Source organism: Lethenteron reissneri, chromosome 24 (assembly GCF_015708825.2).
Source record: "Lethenteron reissneri isolate LAM-NWPU_2019-01 chromosome 24, ASM1570882v1, whole genome shotgun sequence".
NCBI lineage: Eukaryota > Metazoa > Chordata > Hyperoartia > Petromyzontiformes > Petromyzontidae > Lethenteron > Lethenteron reissneri.
In genome coordinates this window covers 17,949,970-17,972,370 of record NC_083802.1, presented here as the reverse complement: position 1 = coordinate 17,972,370, position 22,401 = coordinate 17,949,970, and the positions used below count along the sequence as shown (strand labels likewise).

General features: G+C 44.0%; 1 protein-coding gene across 6 annotated transcripts in view; it reads left to right on the top strand.

Annotated features, from left to right (window-relative positions):
• Window positions 1–206: 206 nt before the first annotated feature.
• The window catches only part of LOC133346732 (protein FAM227B-like), a 58,151-nt gene continuing 35,956 nt past the window's right edge, over window positions 207–22,401 (top strand). For 2 of the 6 annotated variants that reach the window (XM_061558558.1, XM_061558563.1), the window contains exons 1-10: window positions 11,279–11,310; window positions 11,759–11,833; window positions 15,808–15,945; window positions 17,205–17,475; window positions 17,812–17,882; window positions 18,027–18,134; window positions 18,757–18,855; window positions 19,667–19,774; window positions 20,160–20,286; window positions 21,921–22,061. In XM_061558558.1, the coding sequence (XP_061414542.1) occupies window positions 15,838–15,945; window positions 17,205–17,475; window positions 17,812–17,882; window positions 18,027–18,134; window positions 18,757–18,855; window positions 19,667–19,774; window positions 20,160–20,286; window positions 21,921–22,061 (1,033 nt within the window). In that variant the 5' untranslated portion in view covers window positions 11,279–11,310; window positions 11,759–11,833; window positions 15,808–15,837. The other 4 variants (XM_061558560.1, XM_061558559.1, XM_061558561.1 and 1 more) reach the window with 4 other exon arrangements.

Sequence of the window (22,401 nt, the reverse complement as noted above, 5' to 3'; positions counted from 1 at the left end):
GGTGCAGTCGCGCAATCATATTTTACATTCGGAGAGCTTCCTGTACATAGCTCCACGCGCTTTTCCCAGCTTTCATCTGCTGCGCTGCGCCGCCGCCCGCCCGCTCGCAGAGGGGTGGTGGTGGGGTGGTGGTGCTGGTGGGGTGCCTGGGTGGGTCGGGGTGGAGAGAGCAGGAGGAGGGGGGGAGACAGGAGCCGTAATTACGTCTGGGAGTGAGCGTCGCTGCCGTGGTGGGAGTGAGCGTGCCACGGACCACACATTTGCTCCCCGCGCCCGGCGCCTGTCTGCCTGGACAAGCGCAAATTGAGCGTGAGCGACCCATTAGTTACGTGGTGCGCGGATTTTGATTCATCGTGAAATTTGTGATCTCGCTCCTGAGTCATCATTTTTGTTTCTTTTGTAACGTCCAACGGCTTCGCTCGCACGAAGCGTTCGCCACCTCGACTCGCCCACCGCCTTCACCGCCATTCTCAGCGTGTTCGATGGCATTTAAGTAAATTGGTAAAAGCGTATGATGGAACGTAAATTGTTGTTGGGCCCATCTCGGATTAGGTGGGGGGAGGAGAACCCCATCACGCTGTGTTCCGCTTCACGTGCTGAATTTAGCCTGCCTCGGGAACTGAATTCGGCTCAGCGTGCTCGGAGCTTCTTCAGGAACCGAATTCGATTCAACCCCGAAATACATCGGAGAGGACAACCGCGGCTACACCTTAGCACGGTTGGCCACATACGGTGCGAAAGAAGTTCAACGTACAGCACGTACACAGTGGCTAGTGGGTTGTTCCCGCGCAAGAGACTGGTTCATTCTTAATTTATGGAGCTTTCGTGACTGCAGGAATTATTCTTTGTTTTTTTTCGGTAAAGTCACGTATAAAGATAAAAGAATAAATTAAATAATAGCATACGACTATTATGTGTTGCAATCGAAACGTCGTATGCTATTAGTTAATGTATTCTTTTATTTTTATACGTGACTTTACCGAAAAACCAAAGAATAAGACTGGTTCATGTCATAGGAATGTGGAATTTCCCACCGCTGGCTCAGAGACACCGAAGAAAATGTCCAACAACCCGTACTTGGTTTTGACTTGGGTTCATTCTGCTGTGTGCATCGCTGTGTTGTGCATTTTGTTCCATCCAGTATTCTCTTTCATTATTCTAGACGCATGCTCTGCAACACTGATCTTTCATATTTCAGCCTAAAATACGACTCCGTACTTCCTGCTGTATTTCTCTTTGCCGTGCATTTATATTGCGGTGAAAGAGGAAACATCAGTTGGAGGGGTTGGCAAACTTAAATGTAAATGCTCGAATAACGACAGTGTGTCGACGTTTCGTTAAAGGCGATGTGGGTTTACAGACGCCGTGCTGAGAGAGCAGTTGACCCCACAGATGAATTAAGCAGAGATTTTTTTTTGATAAAATAAAAAAAACACCTCGCCTCTGCATGCGTTTTTTTTATTCTGCAAATCTCCAGCAGCTCTGATCCGCGTGTTTGTCATGGCGGCGGAGACCCAGCCGAGCTTCATGTGCGTGTCGGAAGAAACTGTCTTCATAAAAAAAGAGTTGCCAAGCCAGACTCCCTCTAATTCCCCAGCCTCTTGTCCCTGGCTGTCTTAACCGTCTGCCGTTCAGGGTGTAACCCTCATAAGCAGCGATCGGAGGCGCGCAAATTACCATAATAAACACGCGATCTGGCTAGACCTCGAGTGAATATCCAGCGATTTTGGCCTCTCCCTGATCCCCATGCTGTCTCCGAGGGCGTGACATTAAATAACTGCCATCTGTAAAAGTCAGCAGCGGTGGTCAACATCTCGGCTCGCTGGGTTCAAGGTTTATTCTTAGAGCTCTGTAAAAAAAAAATATTTAAAAAAACCTAAATAATGTTTCCTTAGCCTGACCCTGCCGTATCGATGGACATTCCGCGTAAAATAAATGGAAGTATTTAATGGCGAGCGTGCGCGTCTGCTATCACCATCCAATCTATTATTTGTCCTCATTTAAAGCGCACGCAAGAACGCATCCTTGCAAGGGCCACATGTGGTTACCGTTAGCGCGGCGTTGTTAGTTAAACAGCCGTTGTAATAGATCCGGCAGGGATTTTACCTTTCCGCGATCGATGTCTGTTTAGGCTCCGAGGGTTTTATGACAACGTTTGTGTGCCACTTCTCTGTTAAGTAAGTGCCAAACACGAAGGCCGACTGGCAAATTGTGCTCCCGGCGTTATCTGTATCGCCGAACAAGTTTTGGCAACGGTTGTGCGCAAGCCACTGTGGAAGTGGTGGGGCTTTGAACGATACAAGGGGTGTTCTTTTAAGAGGATAATTTTAAATTGATCAAGTCCCATCTCACTCTATCCCTCTGCTTGAGTGAGCTTGGGCCAGGACGAGGAATCAAATCCCAGCGATTCCATTTTCACATTTTCAAACACCAATCGTGTATATGCATCACGTAAAATGCCAAATAAACAATGACACGCACATACACCTTTGGGTTGATTGAAGACGTATGTCATCATCATCATCAGCCAAGATCGATCCACGACTCAAGGTTTCGCCAAATGCATCACCATCTCTCTCACGACGATCCTGCGATGCATCGATCTAACTTAACATACATGTATTGGAATAGCGTATGATGGTGTATGTAGATTATACTGTTTAATCAATTCAACAAGTTTGTAAATATATTACCTCGTTGAAAGATTCAAGTGATGCTCTTTTTAAAAAAAGGATGATTACAAGAAAGTGAACGCAGACTCAGGACTGAATGTGTAGTGTAGCGGGTAGCGGGTAGCGCGTAGCGCGCTGCGCTATGAACCTGGCGACCCGGGTTCGATTCCCGCTCACGGCCAACACCAGTGACGATTATCTGAACCGGTCCTGGGCCTCCCCTCGGTTGACTCAGCCTGAAATGAGTACTTGGTGCGGTGTGTAAACATCGCCACTGGGGAGACAAAGGCGGTCGGGCGTGGTGCTGGCCACCCACCCCCTCGTGCGCCATGTCGGCCTTCATAGGTGCTCACTAACAGCACTGTTGAGTTTAAGCGGGGGATCTTTGTCTTGTAAAGGAATTATATTCTTTTTAAGAATATTCAAGAATGGAATGACTTAAGCTTTGTAATCGCTTGTGTTCTAGACTTCACACACAGGAGTCTGTGAAACATCGGCTAGTACTCAGCGTGCTGCTGCTGATGTTCGCTATTAAATGAGTTGTTGTAAAAGCCACTGTATTTTCGTGACGTATCAAATCAATTTGGGATTGTTTAGATTTCCAATATGACATGATATGCTCATACTTCAACCAACGATCAAAGTGAATATACAATTACAACTTTGTTTTAACTCATAACCAATGCCACGTTCAAGAATTCGACTGCCAATGTAATATTCGCAGTTGTATCGCTCGCTTGGGAGTATCCCATTTCTCCAGCCAATAAAACAAACTGATGTCTTAGCATTTTCCTGATCTCGGAGGCGGTTTACTTTGTGTGCTCGAGGGTGTGTTGATCCTCACCTTCTCTCGCGTTAACCGCACCGAGACAAACGTGGAAATGGGAATGTTTGTACTTTTAACTTAATTGCGTTTAACATTGTATTCCAATTCACAACAATGTTTTCGTAGCTTTTGCAAAAGTTCAAGCAGAATAACATATCGCGATATCCACAGAAACCTTCAACATTTCCACAGTTATTACGCACTGTCGTGTGTAGTCGCAGCTCATATTAGAAAAACAAAAAAATACTGGAAATTGTGAGTATGATATTCGATGGAAACAACATTATCTTGCACGGTGGCTCCTAACCTTTCTGGTGCCCGCGGACCACTGCCAACCCTCAGACATGTTTGCGGACCAGTAAGCAGTCAAATAAATCCGGTATTTTGTGAACAAAAAATATCTTTGTACCCGCGAACGATTCTGCAGACCGCTTCCCGCTGGGCCCCTTTCGGATCCACCAGCGGTCCCGCCGAGCACAAGCTTAGGAACCACTAATCTCAGAATCAGAATATTTCTTTTGACTGGAGGAATCCGATGAGCTATACAGCTCCTTTTCACAGGCGTCCAGTAGTTTTCACAGCGCACGCACGCACGCACTTCAGCCCTTACACAAACACTTCGCTTTGATGTGTGTGTACAAATGCGGCCGTAGGGGCCCACAGTTCCGCTTTTGCAAATTTCCCCTGCGAAACGCGCGCATCGACTTGCCGACGTCGTGGCTATCGGTGGCGTTGGAAGGGCATCGCATGAGGAGGTGAAGAAACGCCGGTTGCGGATACGCTCCATCGTTGGATGTTTGCCACTGTGGGAAAAAAACTACGGATTTCGAGAAAGTCGGCAGCCGATGTTTAAAAAGAAAAAACGAGCTGGTAAAACCAGTCTATTAAACGCGCATGAACCGTCGTACGTTGATGTTGCGTGAAGCCGAATCAAATGTTACGGCGTCGCGTTTGTTTCAACTGACCGACGACAGTGGGAGTTGCATTTACGCAACGGGAAAATGTTTAAGATTTGAGATTTTAAAAATATATTTGAGTCGTTTTGTTGTAGATTAAATCAATTACAGGCTGGCACGAAATGTAACCGTCGCAGGGCTCTCGTAGCCGCGTGGAAATGTTGTCTTGGTTGAAACTCAGTATTTCAGTTATCGCAAAGTCTCATCAAAGTGCCAGCACATGGGCCGGGTTCACAGAAGAAAATGAGCAATGGGGTAAAAACGTGGCATCATACTGCTCCCAGTTGAAGAAATTGCAGATATTGCTCCTAGCCTGGTCTCAACGACTCGCAACAAGGCTCCTGCAGCAGCAGCGGCGGCGGCGGTAACAGCAGACGCTTCAATGCCATCAATGCTTTGACGAGAATGGCGGGTTTTTTGTTTGTTTGTTATTTTTTGCTGCACAAACCTTTACAAAGCCATGAAGTGTGTTTGTGAAAGGGAAATAAATGAGGAAAGGTACATGGAGGCCAGGTGAAATGTTTGATGCTAAATCCATGGACTTTACCTCGGAACTCTCTAAATGCAAAAGAATAAACAGAATGGCCGCAAAGGCAACTGTTTTCCTAAACTTATAAAGTGCGCACGCCCTTAACGTTTATTTAATAAGGCCTAGTGGGGAGGGGGTAACGGGGGGAGGGGGGGCTTCTGTTATTTTAAAAACATTCAAATGTCCGTGCATCAAAGATTTTTTTAATGAGATAACATATCGATTTACCCAACTATATCTATATATTTAGCTTAACCTAAAAAGCCACTTAAAAGGGCAAAAATAAATATCTTACTGTTTTTCACAATACTTTAGAATACGTTTTTCTCTCTCTCTACAAGTTCAATGAGTTGTCAATAAAGACCACCTTCTTGGCAATGGGGCTTTCTGGCTACGCGGCATGGAAGCAGCACCAGCAGCAGCAGCATTAAACGGGTACACCACATTTAAGTCCTTTGGCAGGCCACGTGTGTGGTGAAGTAAATTGTGGGTACGACCATCTCTTTTTTTCAAATTTGTCTGGGACAGTGTCGCAATGCTATGTGAATACGAGAAAGGTAGTCATGAATAAATAACATCACGAAACAGTTCTTAATGAGCCGCATGCAGTTCCAGGGCCTCAGGTTGCGGACGCCTGCCCATGGTAAACTGGACTCCCATGGTAAACGGGACTTCCATGGTAAGATCGGCAACCAAAATAACAATGAGCCATTTTTTTCGAATTTCAAGAGCCACACTGCAGTTCTTAAAGAGCCATGTAGAACTTCTTTCGCACCGTACGTAGCCAGCCATGCTAATGGGAGGTGCGGGGGAAGGAACCTTCCTCTCGTGAAGGCCCTTCCGCCAGCAGTGGCACGAGTGAGCAGTTTCCGGCCTGCGCATTCACCTCTGATAAAGAGGCTTTTTGGCAATGCACTATTGGAGTATGGCTGTAAACTGGTTGAGTTGATTTCGCACATCCACTCACACTAATGTATTTCCTCGTCAAAAGATAACACGTACGTTCACACTGACATTTCGCTCTTCTTGCAGAAAGATGTCCGGGCGAGCTCCCCGGTTCTTATGTTGCTTTCACTTTGCTTGTTGTGAAATATTACATCCATGCTCCAATGCCCAATTCATCGAAAATTACCCGTAGGCTGCTCGGTTGGAACTATACGTACTTTACAGTTATGTAACATAGCAATCAGCATCGCCCCCTACTGGCAGGCTAATGCCCCAGGTCACGCTTAGGGCTCTCGCCGGGTTACACAAAATCAAGTTGAAACTCCTCTGCAGTGAGCCTGAGGTCCACGCTGTTCTGCCGTAATAAAATGGACAAGGGATATCGCATGTGTCTCACAGTGGGGTATACAATAAATTTTAACGATGCTAATCTCTCACAGTAACATCACTATCCCCGACCACTTCTTTATGACCCTTGAGCTACAACCATTTCAAACCTTTTCAAACAGTCTGCATCAGCAGCAGGCCATGCTTTCCCACCTGATGACGGATGCTTGTTATTTTTTACCTACGTGACTTTACCGAAAGAACCAAAGAGTATGTATGGCTGCAGTCACGAAAGCTTCAAATCTAGATTAAAAACGATGCATTTTCTTTACAATGCGCCCGTCAAGTATGTGCCGAGCTACGTGACCTCGTGAATGTGCACTTGATTCCTACGCGTGGTGGAATTCCCACCACTGACTTTGCACAGTCAATGGAAATAAACGCTGGGCAATGCTCACGAGAGCTGAGCAGCGCTTCGACTCGACTGACTGTACGGGGAGAGTTGATGTGTACACTAAATTATATGCGCTTTGGTATTTTAATAAAATGCCAAATGCGAGTAGCGTACCTTCGGGAAAGTCGGGTGTGCTTTTATTGACGCAACTGGCATTTTGAAATGCGCGTGGCTGAAAATCAACGACGTGGGGGTCCAAAATGTGAATCACGGGGCCGCGTCCGCGTTTCTCATTGTGAACGCGGCGCTGCATTGCACGTCTGTGTGTCGACGTACACTTATCCACGCTGGCAATACCGCGCCACGTCGTGGGGCTACATTGAACATTTTAGTAAAACAAAAAAGTAAAACATTCACATTTGCATCGATACGATCCGCCGTATCGAATATTGAATGACATTTTCGTGAGAACACTTTAAGCAACTAATAGGCGCGTATAGAGTTTACGAACAAATGGCATGAGGCTTTCAGTAACCGTAACCTTCGGGCTCGCTTTCGCGTCTGAGCCTGCAACTTGCGCATTGATGCATTACATGTGTAATTTTCACTGTACACCGCTGGGATTTGAAGATGTGGCGAGCGATAGAGTGAAGTTTTCCAATATTAATCAAACGTGCTGTAACAAAATACAAGACCGTCGGCTTTCGTTTTTTTTCTTTCTTCGCGGCAGGCGAGTTTGCGTGTTGTCTAGATAGTGCACAGTCGCACATGGTCCCATAATTGACCGCCCGTTCCACCCCATTTGCAATTCTGCGATCGCATTTTGTGACAAAGACCATATCTCCCTGGGCCATCAATAGCGCTGCGGCAACTCGTGGGTATTCCCACGAACTGGCAGCTCCCGTTATAGCCAGAGCCACTTACACACATTTTAAACATTAGTTTAACAACAGGTAAGATTCCATCAGATTTCAAAATGGCTTTAATCACTCCCATACACAAATCTGGTGACTCCTATAACCCTGACAATTTTGAGGCCAATTTCAATTCTTTCCCCGTGCCAGTGAAATCCAAGCGAAAATCGTGGCAAAACACTCCTGACATTTTCTAAATGAACATGCCCTCTTCTGTCAAACGTGGTTTTGTTTATTCTTAATACCACGGTGGCAGCAGCATCCGCATCTGTTTCGAAAAACCCAGTTTGGTTGGGGGGTTTGAAATTTCGCGTCCGGGACACAGAATCTGTCTCACCGCGCACTCCAAGTTTCCTTGTAAAAGCAAAATGTATTAACACTTCAGTTCCGTTCTTGGTGTCTATTGCTCCTCGACCTTATATTGTGACCAGAATAATATCCGACAGAGTCTTCCATTTCCGAGGGACCTTCGCCACTTGATGGACGTACATCAGTATGCAGCAAGGTATACAACTGTCAGCAGTAGCAGAACACGCGTGCCAACAAGGACACTCAATTGATTTTGATGTTGAAGTTCTGTGCACAACTAGCTACTACTGGCCAAGACTAATTAGATAATATATCGAAATTTAAAGAAATAAAAATAACTTTAACTGTTCGTATAGCTAACGCCTTAGTGCTGCGTGGAAGCGAATCATCAAATAATACATTGTTTAAATGCATGCCTATGAAGGGCAGCATACTTCAACAGGGCTTACCGTTAGTACGGCTATTTGAATACACACAATAGACAGGAAGGACAAGATCAAAGGGCTCGCTTAATGCACATGCATAATGTACGTTCCCTCAGTAATTCTCTCCCCCCCCCCCCCAATTTGCGCAAGAGCGCAGAAGCGTGGTCACCACATATACCCTCTGTATAAGGAACGAAACAGTTAGACTTCTACACAAATCTGGCTGTCGCCTGATGAAGCTAGTTGTAATTACTGGCGAAACGTCGTACTCAGTTTGTAAATGTTGTGGCTTGGCTCTCCAACACACAACCGGTGTGCTGTACTAGTTACGATTTGGCATGTTTTCTTTACGTGGAAACCCTTACTAGTTGGCTGTGTCGGGTTGTGGCGGGTTGTGCGGGATGTGGAGGTCATTTGGCCACGCCACGCTGGTCAGCGCGGGTTGAAAGCGGACACCATAGACGTGGGAGCATAGAACTAAAGTAGGATGGGTATTGTTTCATTGCAGCCTGCTTCCCACCATGTAGCCCTATTTGAGTACTGTATATATATAGTTGAATATTGATTTACACTGCGTTTCAGCAATACCCCATCTTCCTGACGTGCTTGTTTTGTAATTCACTCCTACAGGTGGCCTTGCCCAATGTCGCTTCATTATTGCTATCGAAACACACACAAAAAGCAACACACACACCCATTGTATTCTTATTTATACAATTATGCACATTCTAGGAACACATCTTCCCAGAGTGGTGGAACTTCTTCGGAGTCAGGATTTACCGACAAAAAACGGTTGGTCTGGGGAAAAAACTTTCAAAGTTATGATTATGATTCACGCACAACATCGAACGAAGCTCTGGGCCTCCTCGCGCGCGTGGAAACGCTCTCACAAGGCCCTCTTGGCAGGTGATAAGCCTCGGCGTCTGTAATTTGCAGGGCCACGTTGCTCGCTGCCAAACGCAGACATTTCAACGAAAGAACAAATGCAAGGAAATCTTGATTGCTCTCCAGAAGACGTTCAAGGGGTCTGGTGGTGTTCGCGGTCCAAAAGTCTGTACCAAGGAGCTTGGCTTTTAAAATTTGTGCGTGTATGATGTGTTATTAAAGGCACACATTTGATACCACAAGAACATGTTTGTGGTGACATGATCTCGTAGCTGAAATGTGTTTTTTGAAGTTATATATTTTTATGATTATCAAACGCGATGTTAAGTACCGGTAAAGAATGTAGCGTAGCAAGCGTTGGACGGTGGTAACGTATCATCTCCAACACTCGATCTTAAGCAATAGCGTTTGCTTGTTTCAGGAGCTACACTTGGCACCGCCACAAGGATCCGGAATGTCCACCACTGACCCATTGGGATCAAAGACAGGGATGAGCACCAGCTCATAAATATTACAGTCGAGTCCTCTATTTCTCAATTGAATCTCTGTACAGGTACGGCACAGTGACATTGCTGGGATAAGAAAAAACATAGCGGAGCGAGCGACGCTACAGCAGTTAGCACACTGTGCTACGTTTCAGGTGGCCAGAGTTCGATTCCCGGCTACGGCTAACATCTCTCAAATGATCATGCCTCTCAATCCATATCCACCCGCGAATTTAGCCATGTTTGTTTGTTGTAGTACAGAGTTAGACTGATGGCCTTAATCTAAGTTGTCTTGTGGTTGTTTGACTTGCATGCCACTGGGATTTTTGCACACAGCGTTGGTGTACGGTGTTTTTTTCTGCAATATTTTGCTGTCTTTTCTTGGATTTTCTGTTTGCACTCAGTCACATATTCACTTTAAGATGTTTTTTTGTTCATGTTTTTGTTTTTTGTTTGTTGCGGTTGCACCCGATTCAAGAGCCGAATGGCTCACAGGGCTCTACCTAATAAATGAACTTGAACTTGAACCAGCGTGGTTAAAAATGGTCAAATAAACCCCACGGCTAAGGTTGCCACCTATTCGGGTTTGACGGTGGCACGTGTTTGGGTGACAAGAACTGTCCCGAGATTTGATACGGGTATTGTGTGGAACCTCAATACAGTCGACAGCAGTTTTGATAGACCTGTGTTAATTGATAAATGTTCTGATTTGGTCTGTATAGAGGGTGGCAATCCTACCCACCACCGACGTCATGGGGGGAGCTTCGCACAAGAGCGGATGGACACAGGAGCCGTACAGTATTTAAATACAGCACACTATTTGGTGATACTGCGTTGGCAGTGGTGCATAATAACAATCTATGACTACCTCGCCAGATATACAGAAGATTGTGGGTTCGATCCCGACCCTGACGCCTGCTGTATATTTGGAGTTTGCGATGTCTCTCCCCACGGTCGCGTGGAATCGGAGTATTATAATTTTTCAATGCACCTTTAAGATCAGCACACTAAATCACGAGGTGGCTTCGGTCAACACGTGTCGGTGACGATACTCCGACTGATGCTCCTGCTGTTGTGGAGTGACTCATGCAGCCAGCTATGGCTGCAGAGTTTGGTAGTACAGTACATGTTTTTTACGTCGTTTATTGTGAAAATTCGGTCGCAGTTCCTATGATCACTGTCATTGCTTTTATGGCTTTATTTTGGTGATTTTCGAAAAGTTTTTTTGGTTTGGCCATGTTTGTTTGTTGTAGTACAGAGTTAGACTGATTGCCTTAATCTAAGTTGTCTTGTGATTGTTGTTGTTTGACTTGCATCCCACTGGGATTTTTGCACACAGCGTTGGTGTACGGTGCTGTTTCTGCAATATTTTGCTGTCTTTTCTTGGATTTTCTGTTTGCACATAGTCACTTTAAGATGTTTTCTTGTTCATGTTTTTTTTATTTTCTGTTTGTTGCGGTTGCACCCGATTCAAGAGCCGAATGGCTCACAGGGTTTTCCCCAAAAAATGAACTTGAACTTGAACACGTGTCAGGCCACGTGCGTCACAGGAGCCGTGACCTCGAGCCGGCTCGGCGGTGACCCGGAAGGTAAACCCGCGGTTGCCAGGCAACGCGAGGACGCTGCGGGAGTGCGTCACGCAGGTTAGCGCACGCACGTGTGGATTTCCCCCTCACGAGGGATTTAATTATTATTTGTACTTCGTGTTTATTTTTATTACTAAATTAGTTCAGGTGTCAAGCAAACGAGCAGAGTGATAATACTACTGCCGGTGCAATAAGCGCGGTGGGTCTGGTGCGATGATATCTTCATAAGGGGAAACAGTATATGGGTCTTTCGGTAAAGTAACGTAGATAAGTTAAAATAAACTATCAAATAACCCATCTACGTGACTTTACCGAAAGACACGAAGAATATGAATTCCTGCAGTCACGAAAGCTTTAAGTCACGATTTAAGGGGGCAACCTGTTTTTGTTGTTGTTAATTATAGTGGTGGATTATCGTACCCGATTTTGCCGATGCAGTTGTAACTAACGAGGATCTTTCCACTCCTGTTTCAGTGTTGCGTGTTCCGATTTCGTTTGTTTACAGTACGACACAACGTGGCGAGAGAGGCGACCCTTGTGGCTACCTGCAACCTCCCCCCCCTCCCCTCCAAGCACTGAGGTAGCGAGGGTTGACGTGATTGACAAAACTTAAAAAACTCGATTCTTTAAAACCATTTTTGTGTGTTTAGTTGTTCTAACACGGTTGGCTACGTACGGCGCGAAAGAAGTTAAACATACTGGACACATTTAGATTTAAAGCTTTCGTGACTGCAGGGATTCATATTCTTGGCTCTTTCGGTAAAGTCACGTAGAAGGGAAATAATAAAAATAAAACAATAAAATTCTCACGACGTTTCGATTGCAACACAAGCAATCATCGTCAGGTGTGAAAACCACAGCAAGAACATTTTTAAAATGTGAACAAATTTCTTGCTGTGGGTTTCACACCTGATGATGATTGCTTGTGTTGCAATGGAAACGTCGTGAGAATTTTATTGTTTTGTTTTTATTATTTTATTATTTCCATTCTACGTGACTTTACCGAAAGAGCCAAGAATATGAATCCCTGCAGTCACGAAAACTACAATAGAGTTTTTTTTGGGTTAGATCACGTAAATATAAATGTGTCGTTAAACCCGCCACCACCCGACACAGTCAATTAAGGTTTGGCACGTAAACAGAAAATACCAATTAGTTACTAATACAGCACACCGTACAAGTGACGACATTTATATTCACGCCAAAACATCTATATTATGGATGATATTGGTCGCAAAAGCCTATGTGTTAAACATACTGTACACACTTTCCGTGGGACTGGAGTAGATTGCCATACCCTGGCTCGCCAGGAGAAGGCGGTACAGTGAGTGGTCTAATCGCCATCTGTACAGGGGATAGAGCGTTGTCCCCTCGCTTGGGCGCTGGTTTTCTCTGGGTGCTCTGGTTTCCTCTCGCGTGTATAATAATAATGATAACACTCGTCATGAATTGGCTGAAAACATGTTAACATAAAAAAGCCCAATGTAGCAGCAGGATCCTCCTGAAAATTAGTAATTCGACTCGGTGTGGCTTTTATGGATAAGTAAGTACATTATTACGATTAAATTATATTTTATTTTTATTTTTGTCATTTTGGTGACCAGGGACACTCTTGTACATAAGCATCTATCCTGGTCTCTGGAGTTCTCACCTGGATAAACAATAAACTGTATGCTTGAATTTCGATTTAAAGCTTTCGTGACTGCAGGGATTCATCTTCTTGGTTCTTTCGGTAAAGTCACATAGAAGGGAAGTAATAAAATAATAAAAATAAAACATAATAAAATAATTATCACGACGTTTCGGCCACAACACAAGCAGCCGTCCTCAGGTGAAGACCAGGTCTGTCGGGGAGAAAGCGTCTGAATGGAGACGCTGCTTGGGTTGTGGCCGAAACGTCGTGGGAATGATTTTGTCATGTTTTATTTTTATGATTTTATTACTTCCCTTCTACGTGACTTTACCGAAAGAACCAAGAAGATGTATACTTGAATCTTGGGTCTACTGCTGTTTGAAGGCCTTCCCTAACTGGGTCAGTGAATGGGGTTTGTTTGGCCATACTTCACCACACTGGTCAGTGCGAGTTGGTAAAGGGTAGGTTGCGTCTGTAAGGACCGGTTCAGATTTCATTCGCCACTCATGTTAGCCGTGATGCCTTTTTTGTAGGCGTTTCCCATTGTGTGCTCATGTCCCCCAAGTCTGGCTGGAAATTCGTATGTGTATTTCACCATTGGAGAACCCATTGACATATCACGTCTCTGGCAAGGGTTGATCTGGGTCAGATCTACAAAGCGTTTCCAATACACGCAACTTTCAAGTATGCAAATTGTATGAAAACATACAGAAATCCCTCCAAAAACACATGCATGTTTAGTTATTTTAAAGAAGCTTTACTGACTGTTGTGTAATGGTTAGCACACCAGGACTTCAATCCAGTCTGATTAGTCCTCCCGGCACTGCAGTTGAAACAATATGGGCATGTTTCTTATACGTCCCTGCCTGGGTCTACCCGGCAATATAAATGGATACACCACATTTGATCGACAGGTCGGATGTAGTGGGGTTAAGTATGGGAACTCCTGTCTCTTCCAAGATGTCTGTCTTACATGGAAGAGTAGGCCAAATACCCTCTAAGACGGGTTGCCTAGAGCTCCCTCTAGTGAAGGTCTTCCACCAGCAGAGACATGAGCAAGTAATTGCAGGGCTGCACCTTTACCCATCATTTGAAGAACCTGGACAAATAGCATTCCAAGTTCGACTTTAAAGATGACTTTATATGCTATCTATGTGAAGTATGTTGAACTTATTTTGTAACGTAAGTCGCCAACCGTGCAAATAGGACGTGCACATTTACGAACTATTCATACTTAACAATTGGAAGTAAAATGCATAGGGGAAGATGGAAACCTAGGTGGATAGAGTACTCAAAAGATCTCAGCTAAAAAAGAGTATTGCATATGACTTATGGAGTAGTTTTGGCTACATGAAGACAACCACAGTGAACAATTTGTCGCCCTATCGTTACGAGTGAGCTGCTGGAAGGGACGGATGGTCGAAAAAACCGAAAGTGACTTCCTGCTCAATAAACATTGAGGCAGTGCTCATAGTAAGTCTGAACATTTGTTATTGCACACTTTTACGAGGCCAGTCCATCCTGTTTCAGCCCTGAGCCAGTGATGGAAATCCCACATTCCCATGGCGAGAGGCGAGTATCTCCATAGGACAACCGCTCTTTACTTCTTCACCAACATGGGACTAATCTGGTATCGAGCCCTGGAGGAATGATGAGCTGAGCCAACACCCGTGCAGGATTTGAACTCGCAAATCTTCCGATTTCGATCCACTCGCGCCCACCGCTGAGCCACCAGACTGGGTGATGATGATTACCTTTGTCATATTTGTCCATGTCTCACTTGCAATATAGGCATTGCGCTCAACGGGATCTCAGTAACAACTTAAGTTGAAAATACAGTAATTTTCAGAAACGGTACGTCCTCTGACAGAGGCATACAATGACACACTCATGATGCCATAGGGTTCATCTCTTAACATCATCCCATTTAACACGCAGAATGGGGTTTGCATAGCGATGACATCAGCTTGGCGAAGGTGAAAAATATAGGATTACAGATGAATGGATTTCAAAAGAAAACTATTTTCTCACATTGCTGATAAAAAGCACAACAGAACAATAAGAGAGCGGGACATGTGGAGTACATTACAGCATATGGCGTGTTGTGTATAATCTAATGCCACATTTAACGTAACATTTTAGTATATGCAAACACTTAATGCCCTACAATTTAATAAAAATGTATATGCACTGAATTACGAAGGACGTTAGTTGTTGTGCAACGCTTGAAGAATCCTTCATGCGTCATCGTGGAAATGTACTTTTTTGAAAGCGTCATGTAAACTGCACAACGTTGCACCATCAGTTTTAATAAAATTCAGTTTCTTTACTGAGTATTCCTGTAACAAATAATATCTGAATAGGCTATGCCGATGTGGGTTTTTTTTAAAACTGAAAATCTATTGTAAATCTATTGGTTTTTGCGGTAGTTTGAGTGCCGATAAAAAAAAAACATTGTGAGGCCTTGGTGTCTCATTTATGGGAAAATAAAGCAATGCCATGTGGGTAAGTAACTTGCGTACATCCAACCAAATGTTACAAAACCACTAATGACATGGAAACATAGTCTTTAAACCCCCAAGTATTAACGATAGATTTGTGAGTCTACGTTAACGTTAAAGACATTGTTTTCACGGCGATACAAGTACGTGGCCTTGGGCAGGACATGCTTCTAGAAAGGACGATGATACATGGTCGAGGTGAACGCATGGACTGGTAGCCAATGGGAGGATGACACAAGATGGAGTAATGAAATCATCTTGTGTGCTGATGTTTGGTGGATCGTTCAATCGTGGATCCTTGAGAGATGACGGTAGCTTTGAGGAGGCCTTCATCTAGAAGTGGATTAATCGTGGCCAGGCCGGCCGGACGATGATAACAAATCTGACTTGTGTGCCCTGAATGATTGTACGTATATGTAGAGCAACTTGCTGCTGGTGCTGCGTCACTCGATGTCTTCGCAAGCTGGGGTCGATGGGCGGCGAGGGGAGTGCAGCTTCCCCGAGCCGTTGCCTGGGCCCCCGGCTACGGCCGAGGAATTCCTTCGACCCCAAAACCTGGTGCGGTGTCGGCGTGAGCCCTTGCCTTCTGCTTTTTTGTCCTTTTTCTTCTTTTTCTTTCCTCCCCAAAAAAATATCAAATTACAGAGCGCGGCCTGATGGGATGCTCTGTAATTTTGTGGGGTAAGTGATACTTTGTCAAAGGACTAATTACTGAACAATAAAAACATCAAAGAAATGGTTATTTTGCGCCTGCTAGGAAAAAATGTAGGAGTGTTTGTTTTTAAACTAGTGATAAGAAAATTACAGACTCCTCTTTTTTATCTATAGTACACACTAATACAGCAATCGCTCTGCTCATATTACATTACAGTCTTGTGTTACACATTGTACAGCTTAGGCATGCGATTCAACTTGTGAACTGCGGAGCCAGTGTTACAAATATATTAATACTGCAGTGTTTCTGTGAACTAAACACTTTGAAGTAACTCACAAAGAAATCCGTTGAGGTTTAGTATACCGCATTACAACCTCGAATTATCAAAGCTAACCCACTGAAGTTAATCCAACAGGCTTGCTGATTCCAATAATATCAAATGACTGGTCAGATATATATTTTTCAGTTTGTGAAGTTGTGGGACTATTTTGTCACTATCATCGTCCACAGGAAAAAAAATATGTTTTTTGTCATGTAGTGCTATGGTATCAGTGGTTGTATATCCTAGCACAGGGGTCGGCAACCTACGGCTCCGGAGCCGCATGCGGCTCTTTACAGGCTGCTTCTTGACGATATGTACGTATGTACAGTATGTACTCAGATGCATTGCGGCTCTTGAAATACTGAATTTTGTACCGAATTGGAAAGAAATGGCTCTTCTTGTTATTTTGGTTGCCGACCCCTGTCCTAGCAGGTATAATGTGGCACTGAAATATTTTACACACACGGTCCAGAAGTTTTAACTTGCAATAAGTACACATTGCAGTTCGCCCTAGCTTGAATTTGATGTCATTTTCAGGAGTAGGCCATTGCGGTTTTATGTCAGCACAAATTCCAAACCTGGAAGTAATTTGCAACTAAATGACAAAAAAAACTAAAAAATATTCCTCTTAATGCACGGATACATAATTGTCCTTTGCCAACGCTATTTGTCCAAAGGAGTATTTTTTTACTTGATTAATAAAGCACAATAAAACACAACGTGATATTACATGGCATTTTATTGGCAGAAATAAAATTACAATTCACAGGTACAACTCATAGCCCCCAAAAAATGCACTAATATAACCCATTTGGAAATGCTGCAAACTACTCCCGGCAGGAGAACTGGCCTCGTGCGGTCACGTGGGACACTGCTCTTCGGCTGGACAGTCCGTTTGGCATGGAGGAGGGCAGCGCGGACGAGAACCTTCGTGCCGCTGCACCCTTGAACACGGTCCCCAAGCAGCGGCTCGAGGAGAGGGCGAGTCGCCTGGCCTGCGAGCTGCGCCTCTTAGCCGACAAGGTCCTGCTGCGTTCGACGGACGACCAGCAGCAGCAGCAGCAGCGGTGGCCCAAAACCCAGGACGCCGCGGCGGCGTACGGAGTTGGCAGTAAGGCTCAAAGCTGTGTTGATTCGGACGGCTGTTACAGCCGCAGAAGCAAGCGTCGCCAAAATGTATTGTATGAAATGCTCAGTTGTAGATGAGCCAAACTCGAATATTGTTATTGGTTTGCAGAGTCGGTACAATATGCACTGTGGTCGTCCTTGATCCGCATTAATTTATTTTTCATGCATACCTGCCTTATATATGCAGTTTATTGCTTTTGACATAACCTTCCAGTATTTCATTCTTGCATGCTTTTGTATTGTCGGGATTTTTAAAAGATATGGTATGAAACGCATAACTTGTACCAATGTTATTACACCTTCTGTCATTCTTCCACAGCTTTTATTACACAGACGGATGAATGTGGTGATGTTTGGTCTCACAAGGACAGCGAACTTACTCAAATACAGGTGTGCTGTTATTATTACAAGTTTCAGTTCTTTAAATAGGATGGATGTGTTATTATTTGCATGCTTACACATGCAGCATTTAAAGAGTCTCTCTAAATGGGCTTTGACAACCATATTATTGCACCGTATCTTATGTCTTCCCAGGACTGCAGCTTTCCTGAATTTCTAGGTCCTGATGCGGTGGCTGACCTGCCACAGAGTCTGGATCCTGGACACTTGTTGGAGAATTGTTTTGATGCACAAGCATTTCAGGTCCATACCTACACCAGCGCAACAACGATGATACTAAGAGTAAAGCAAACGTACAATTAGAGCATGCATTTGCATGTTTATACTAGGTGAGTTTAGTATATTGATTTTGAGACTGGGTGGTATGTTTTGTTACGTGGTATAATAAATGTAGGTGCACTAATAAATATTCCAAGTGTTGCATATATTTGGGTGATCTGCAATGTTTAATTCGCGCATCTTTTTATATATATTTTTAATGCACAGCACTTAAATCTCCTCTTATTTTCTATCAATTGTAAGGGATACGTCAGTACGTATACATACCACACGTATGGCCCTGCTATACAGTAGACAAGTTTTCCTGTCGCACCAAAATAAGATACGCTTCTGAAGCCAGTGGAGCTATGCACTTTTCAATCATCAAGATGGAAAACTAATTTCTTTAGAACTGATTTTTGCGTTTAGTTTGTTGTCCTTCCCCTGCACCTCCGATTAGCACGATCGGCTACATATGGTGCGAAAGAAGTTCAACATACGTACATATTCACTTCATCCTGTGTAATTGAGGTTGCAGTGTTTTAATAATGTGAATAAGACAGCAACGTATCAAGTTCATTATTTGTCCTTTTGTCTTCGGTCTCAGCCCCATCGGCATTGGAAACAACTGTTCACGTCGGGGTCTTCGCACGCCATCGTTCGGGACACCTTTTGGTGGATTTTTCTCAGCCGTTACAAGGGTGGTGTGAGTGCAAAATAAATCTGGCAGCGCAGCACAACTTCACCATTTTTTCACCGATGTCATCGTGCTGAGGATTTTTGCGTGCACGATTTACAAGAGCTGCTAAATGTCTCCCACTAAAGTAAATCAAGTCCGTTTTTTGTAGGCGCTCCGTGGTATCCTTTCCTCTTGGGAGCAGATACAAATGTGTTGAATGCGATGAGCAACAGAGTCTATTGTCGTCCGTCATCTTCGTTGGAGCATTCTTCGTACGGTGTTGTAATCATTGTCAGGCAGAAACACAATCCTCTCGGTGTTGCGGTGGTGCATAAATTGCATACAGAGATGCAGGGTAATCTTGCCCAGGACATCTTGTGTAAATTGGGATGCCAATAAAGACGCGCAAGCTTATGGCACGCACATGTCCACGTATTTATTGCATCTGAGTGATGATATCAATGAACCCTTATTATGTACAGACAATGAGCTGTGTTCTCGAAGCAAGCCAGTTTAAATAAATTCGTTTCAAATGCCACCAAGCAAACCGAGAGAAGAGTAAAACATGCAAAGTTTCGTGTGTTTCCCCAGCGATGCTTTTAACATCGCCATGCTTCATGTTGTCGTGTGAAGTTGCATAAACTCGCTCACTCGTGCTTGTGTATTAGCGGAGATGAGCTCACCTTTTAAGTATGGATGCTTTCGTCCCCGTCCCCCCCTTCCAGTGCAACCAAACCCCACTTAAGAGTTATTAAATGCAAATATTTCTCTCAACATTTAGACCGACAAAATAATCGTCTAATTGCCTGCTCTCCCCTTTGATCTTCTCTCGTTGCAGGCCAATCAAGAGCTCGAGAACCATTTGTATGACAGAGTAGCGAAGAGCTTTGTATCCCTACTGCTAAGTACTCCGCACAACATGAATAATAAGGATAAGTTCTTGCAGGTGATGTCGCACGCCCTGACACAGTTGCTCCATGTACAGTGTTGCAATTACTAGGGAGAGAAAAAAAAAATGTCTCGCAATTTTGTAAACCACATTAGAACGGGCCAGTTCCTGTGATGTTTATTGCCGATTTACCGAATAATACAGAAGCAGAAATTCGCTTTAAAGATGCACAACTTTTGAACACGCATGAAGCGGCCATGATTGTGTACTTTTAAAAATATATAATTTTCCTACGTTGATCTTCTTCTTTAACCGGGTGAAGTGTTTCCCCAATAGCAATATACTTTTACGTAAAAAAAAATTTGACGTGACCCCTGGAGTAAGTCTTGACACCTCATGGCACGGGAATGAACTGCCGAATAATGCGATTGTTTTCACTCAGGCGTATGTGGAGTGGCTGGCTCAGGTGCTTTACGGCGCATTTGTCAAGGCATTTCCTGCCTCCCGCCTCCAGTTTGGGGATGACTTTAAAGCTGAGCTTGCCAACCTCACCTCACTCTGGATTTGCGGTGAGTTACCGCCCAATTTCAAACACTGTAAAAGAGTGTGTGTGTGCGGCACGTGTGTGCGACACGTGCGTGCACGTGTGTAGCACGTGTGTACACGTGCAGCCCGTTTTGTCAATGCACTGCCGAGCGGGTCCTGGGTGTTATTTGACCATTCTTTGCTGTGCCCGTCGGTGCGTATAACTGATCTAGATGCAGAGCAGCAACAATATCTGTATGCAAGTTAAACTTCTTTTTCGCACTGTACGTAGCAAACGGTGCTAATTGGAGGCGCGGGACAATTCCATAACAGGAACACAGAAGTAGAGTACAACAATGACATTGCTGCCACTACCATCTACTGCGAACCGCTGTAGCCCCACAGCTTATGGCAACCTGTTGTACATGGTGGTCACCCATCCAAGCACTATTCAGGCTCAGGCCTGCTTAGCTTCCCATATTTATATACAGTATATGTAAAATGGGGAATAAGAATAGAATGAGCTACTTAAGAATGTCACCTTGACATTTTTAGGATGTTTTTTAATGCTTGTCAGTGCATGCTACTCATACAATGGCAATAAGTTGTGTTTGCTACTGCATTGAAGGTTAAACAAATACTTGCAAGTACTTCCAAAGTACACCATTTTAGTGCTGAAAAGTGCACAAATAATCATGGGGATATACATACTGGCAATCACGCAGAGGGAGAGAAAGAGGAACACATGGATTAGAGAACGTACGCAAGGAGTCATTTTAACCGTTTTATAACATTTCAGTGGGTTTTAGGCATGACACACCGCTAGACGAGGTGATGGCTGATGGATAAGACCGATGGTGGAGTGGCAGCCAAAGGTGGGAACGTGCCCTCAAGCATGACCTCCGCAGAGATGGAGTGATGAGATCATCTCAGACGCGGGAGTGAGATGGATTTTGACATCGTAGGACCACGAGGGATGGTGACGACTTGAGGCTTTCTTTCAGCATTGGGTAGCTCATGGTGGTTTATGGTGAGAAATAATATTATTCATACTGCACCATGGTTAAATTTAATGTAAAATGATTTTTGAATTATTTACCGATACAGCATTTACCATGGAAATAACGCACATTCTAAAACGATGCCATTCAATGGGAAACTATAATGTGTGCATTGTTTCATTATCATTGTAACAATAGAAAATACAATATTTTTTAGCTTTTAGTAATAAATGGATATTCAGTCATCCCTGCTCAACATTCATTTGGATGCTACAGTGGCGAGATGTTAACTCCCTCGCCCTGTATACAAGAGGTTGTGGGTTTGATCCCGACCCTGACACCTGTATATTTAGAGTCTACATATTCTCCCTCTGGTCGTGTGGGTTTTTCTCCGGGTCCTCTGGTTTTTGATTCCACATTTAGAATAAACGTGCCTTTAGAGTATCGTTGAGCTGTCATTTGTGGCCAGGTCGCTTCTGAAGTAGAGCTACATAGCTCAGTGGGCTTTACATAGTACAAATCAAAAAATAGTTTCGTTAAATTGTTTTGGCTCTATCAATGGTCATTTTGAGGACATCAGACCAATGTGTGAAATGGAACCAGGGGCTGTTCAGGAACATTTATTGTCCAGTGTACAACGCGCTACGTTGTTCTCATGATGGGTGGCTTTCTGGTAGGAATTCAAGCCAAGCCACTGTCGTGGAAGACATGGGACCTGTCTTGGCTTGGAGAATCTCTGAAAACGGCCCAGAAAACCCCTACAGGTGAAAGGCAAGGAGCAGATGCGGTCTTGGAAATCAGCCACCTGCATGACAACTGTGAGTATATTCTTAGGTTTTTTTTCGGTAAAGTCACGTAAAAAACCTAAGAATATGAATCCTTGCAGTCACGAAAGCTTCAAATTTAGAACTGTGAATATCACCAAATGTACCGTGGGTATTTTAAGTGTTCACGACGTTGACCCACTATGCTAATTAACGTACCATAGATATTAAACTCTGTATTGTGTGCAGTATATATATACAGTTCGGAGCCAAAGTTAATAAACTGTGACCATATGTTTGTCAACTCGGCTTTTGTGGCTTTTTATAGAAATCATGGCATAGTTTTATTTGATGTTTTAGTAACTACAGTCAAGTGCGTTTTAAATCATTGTTA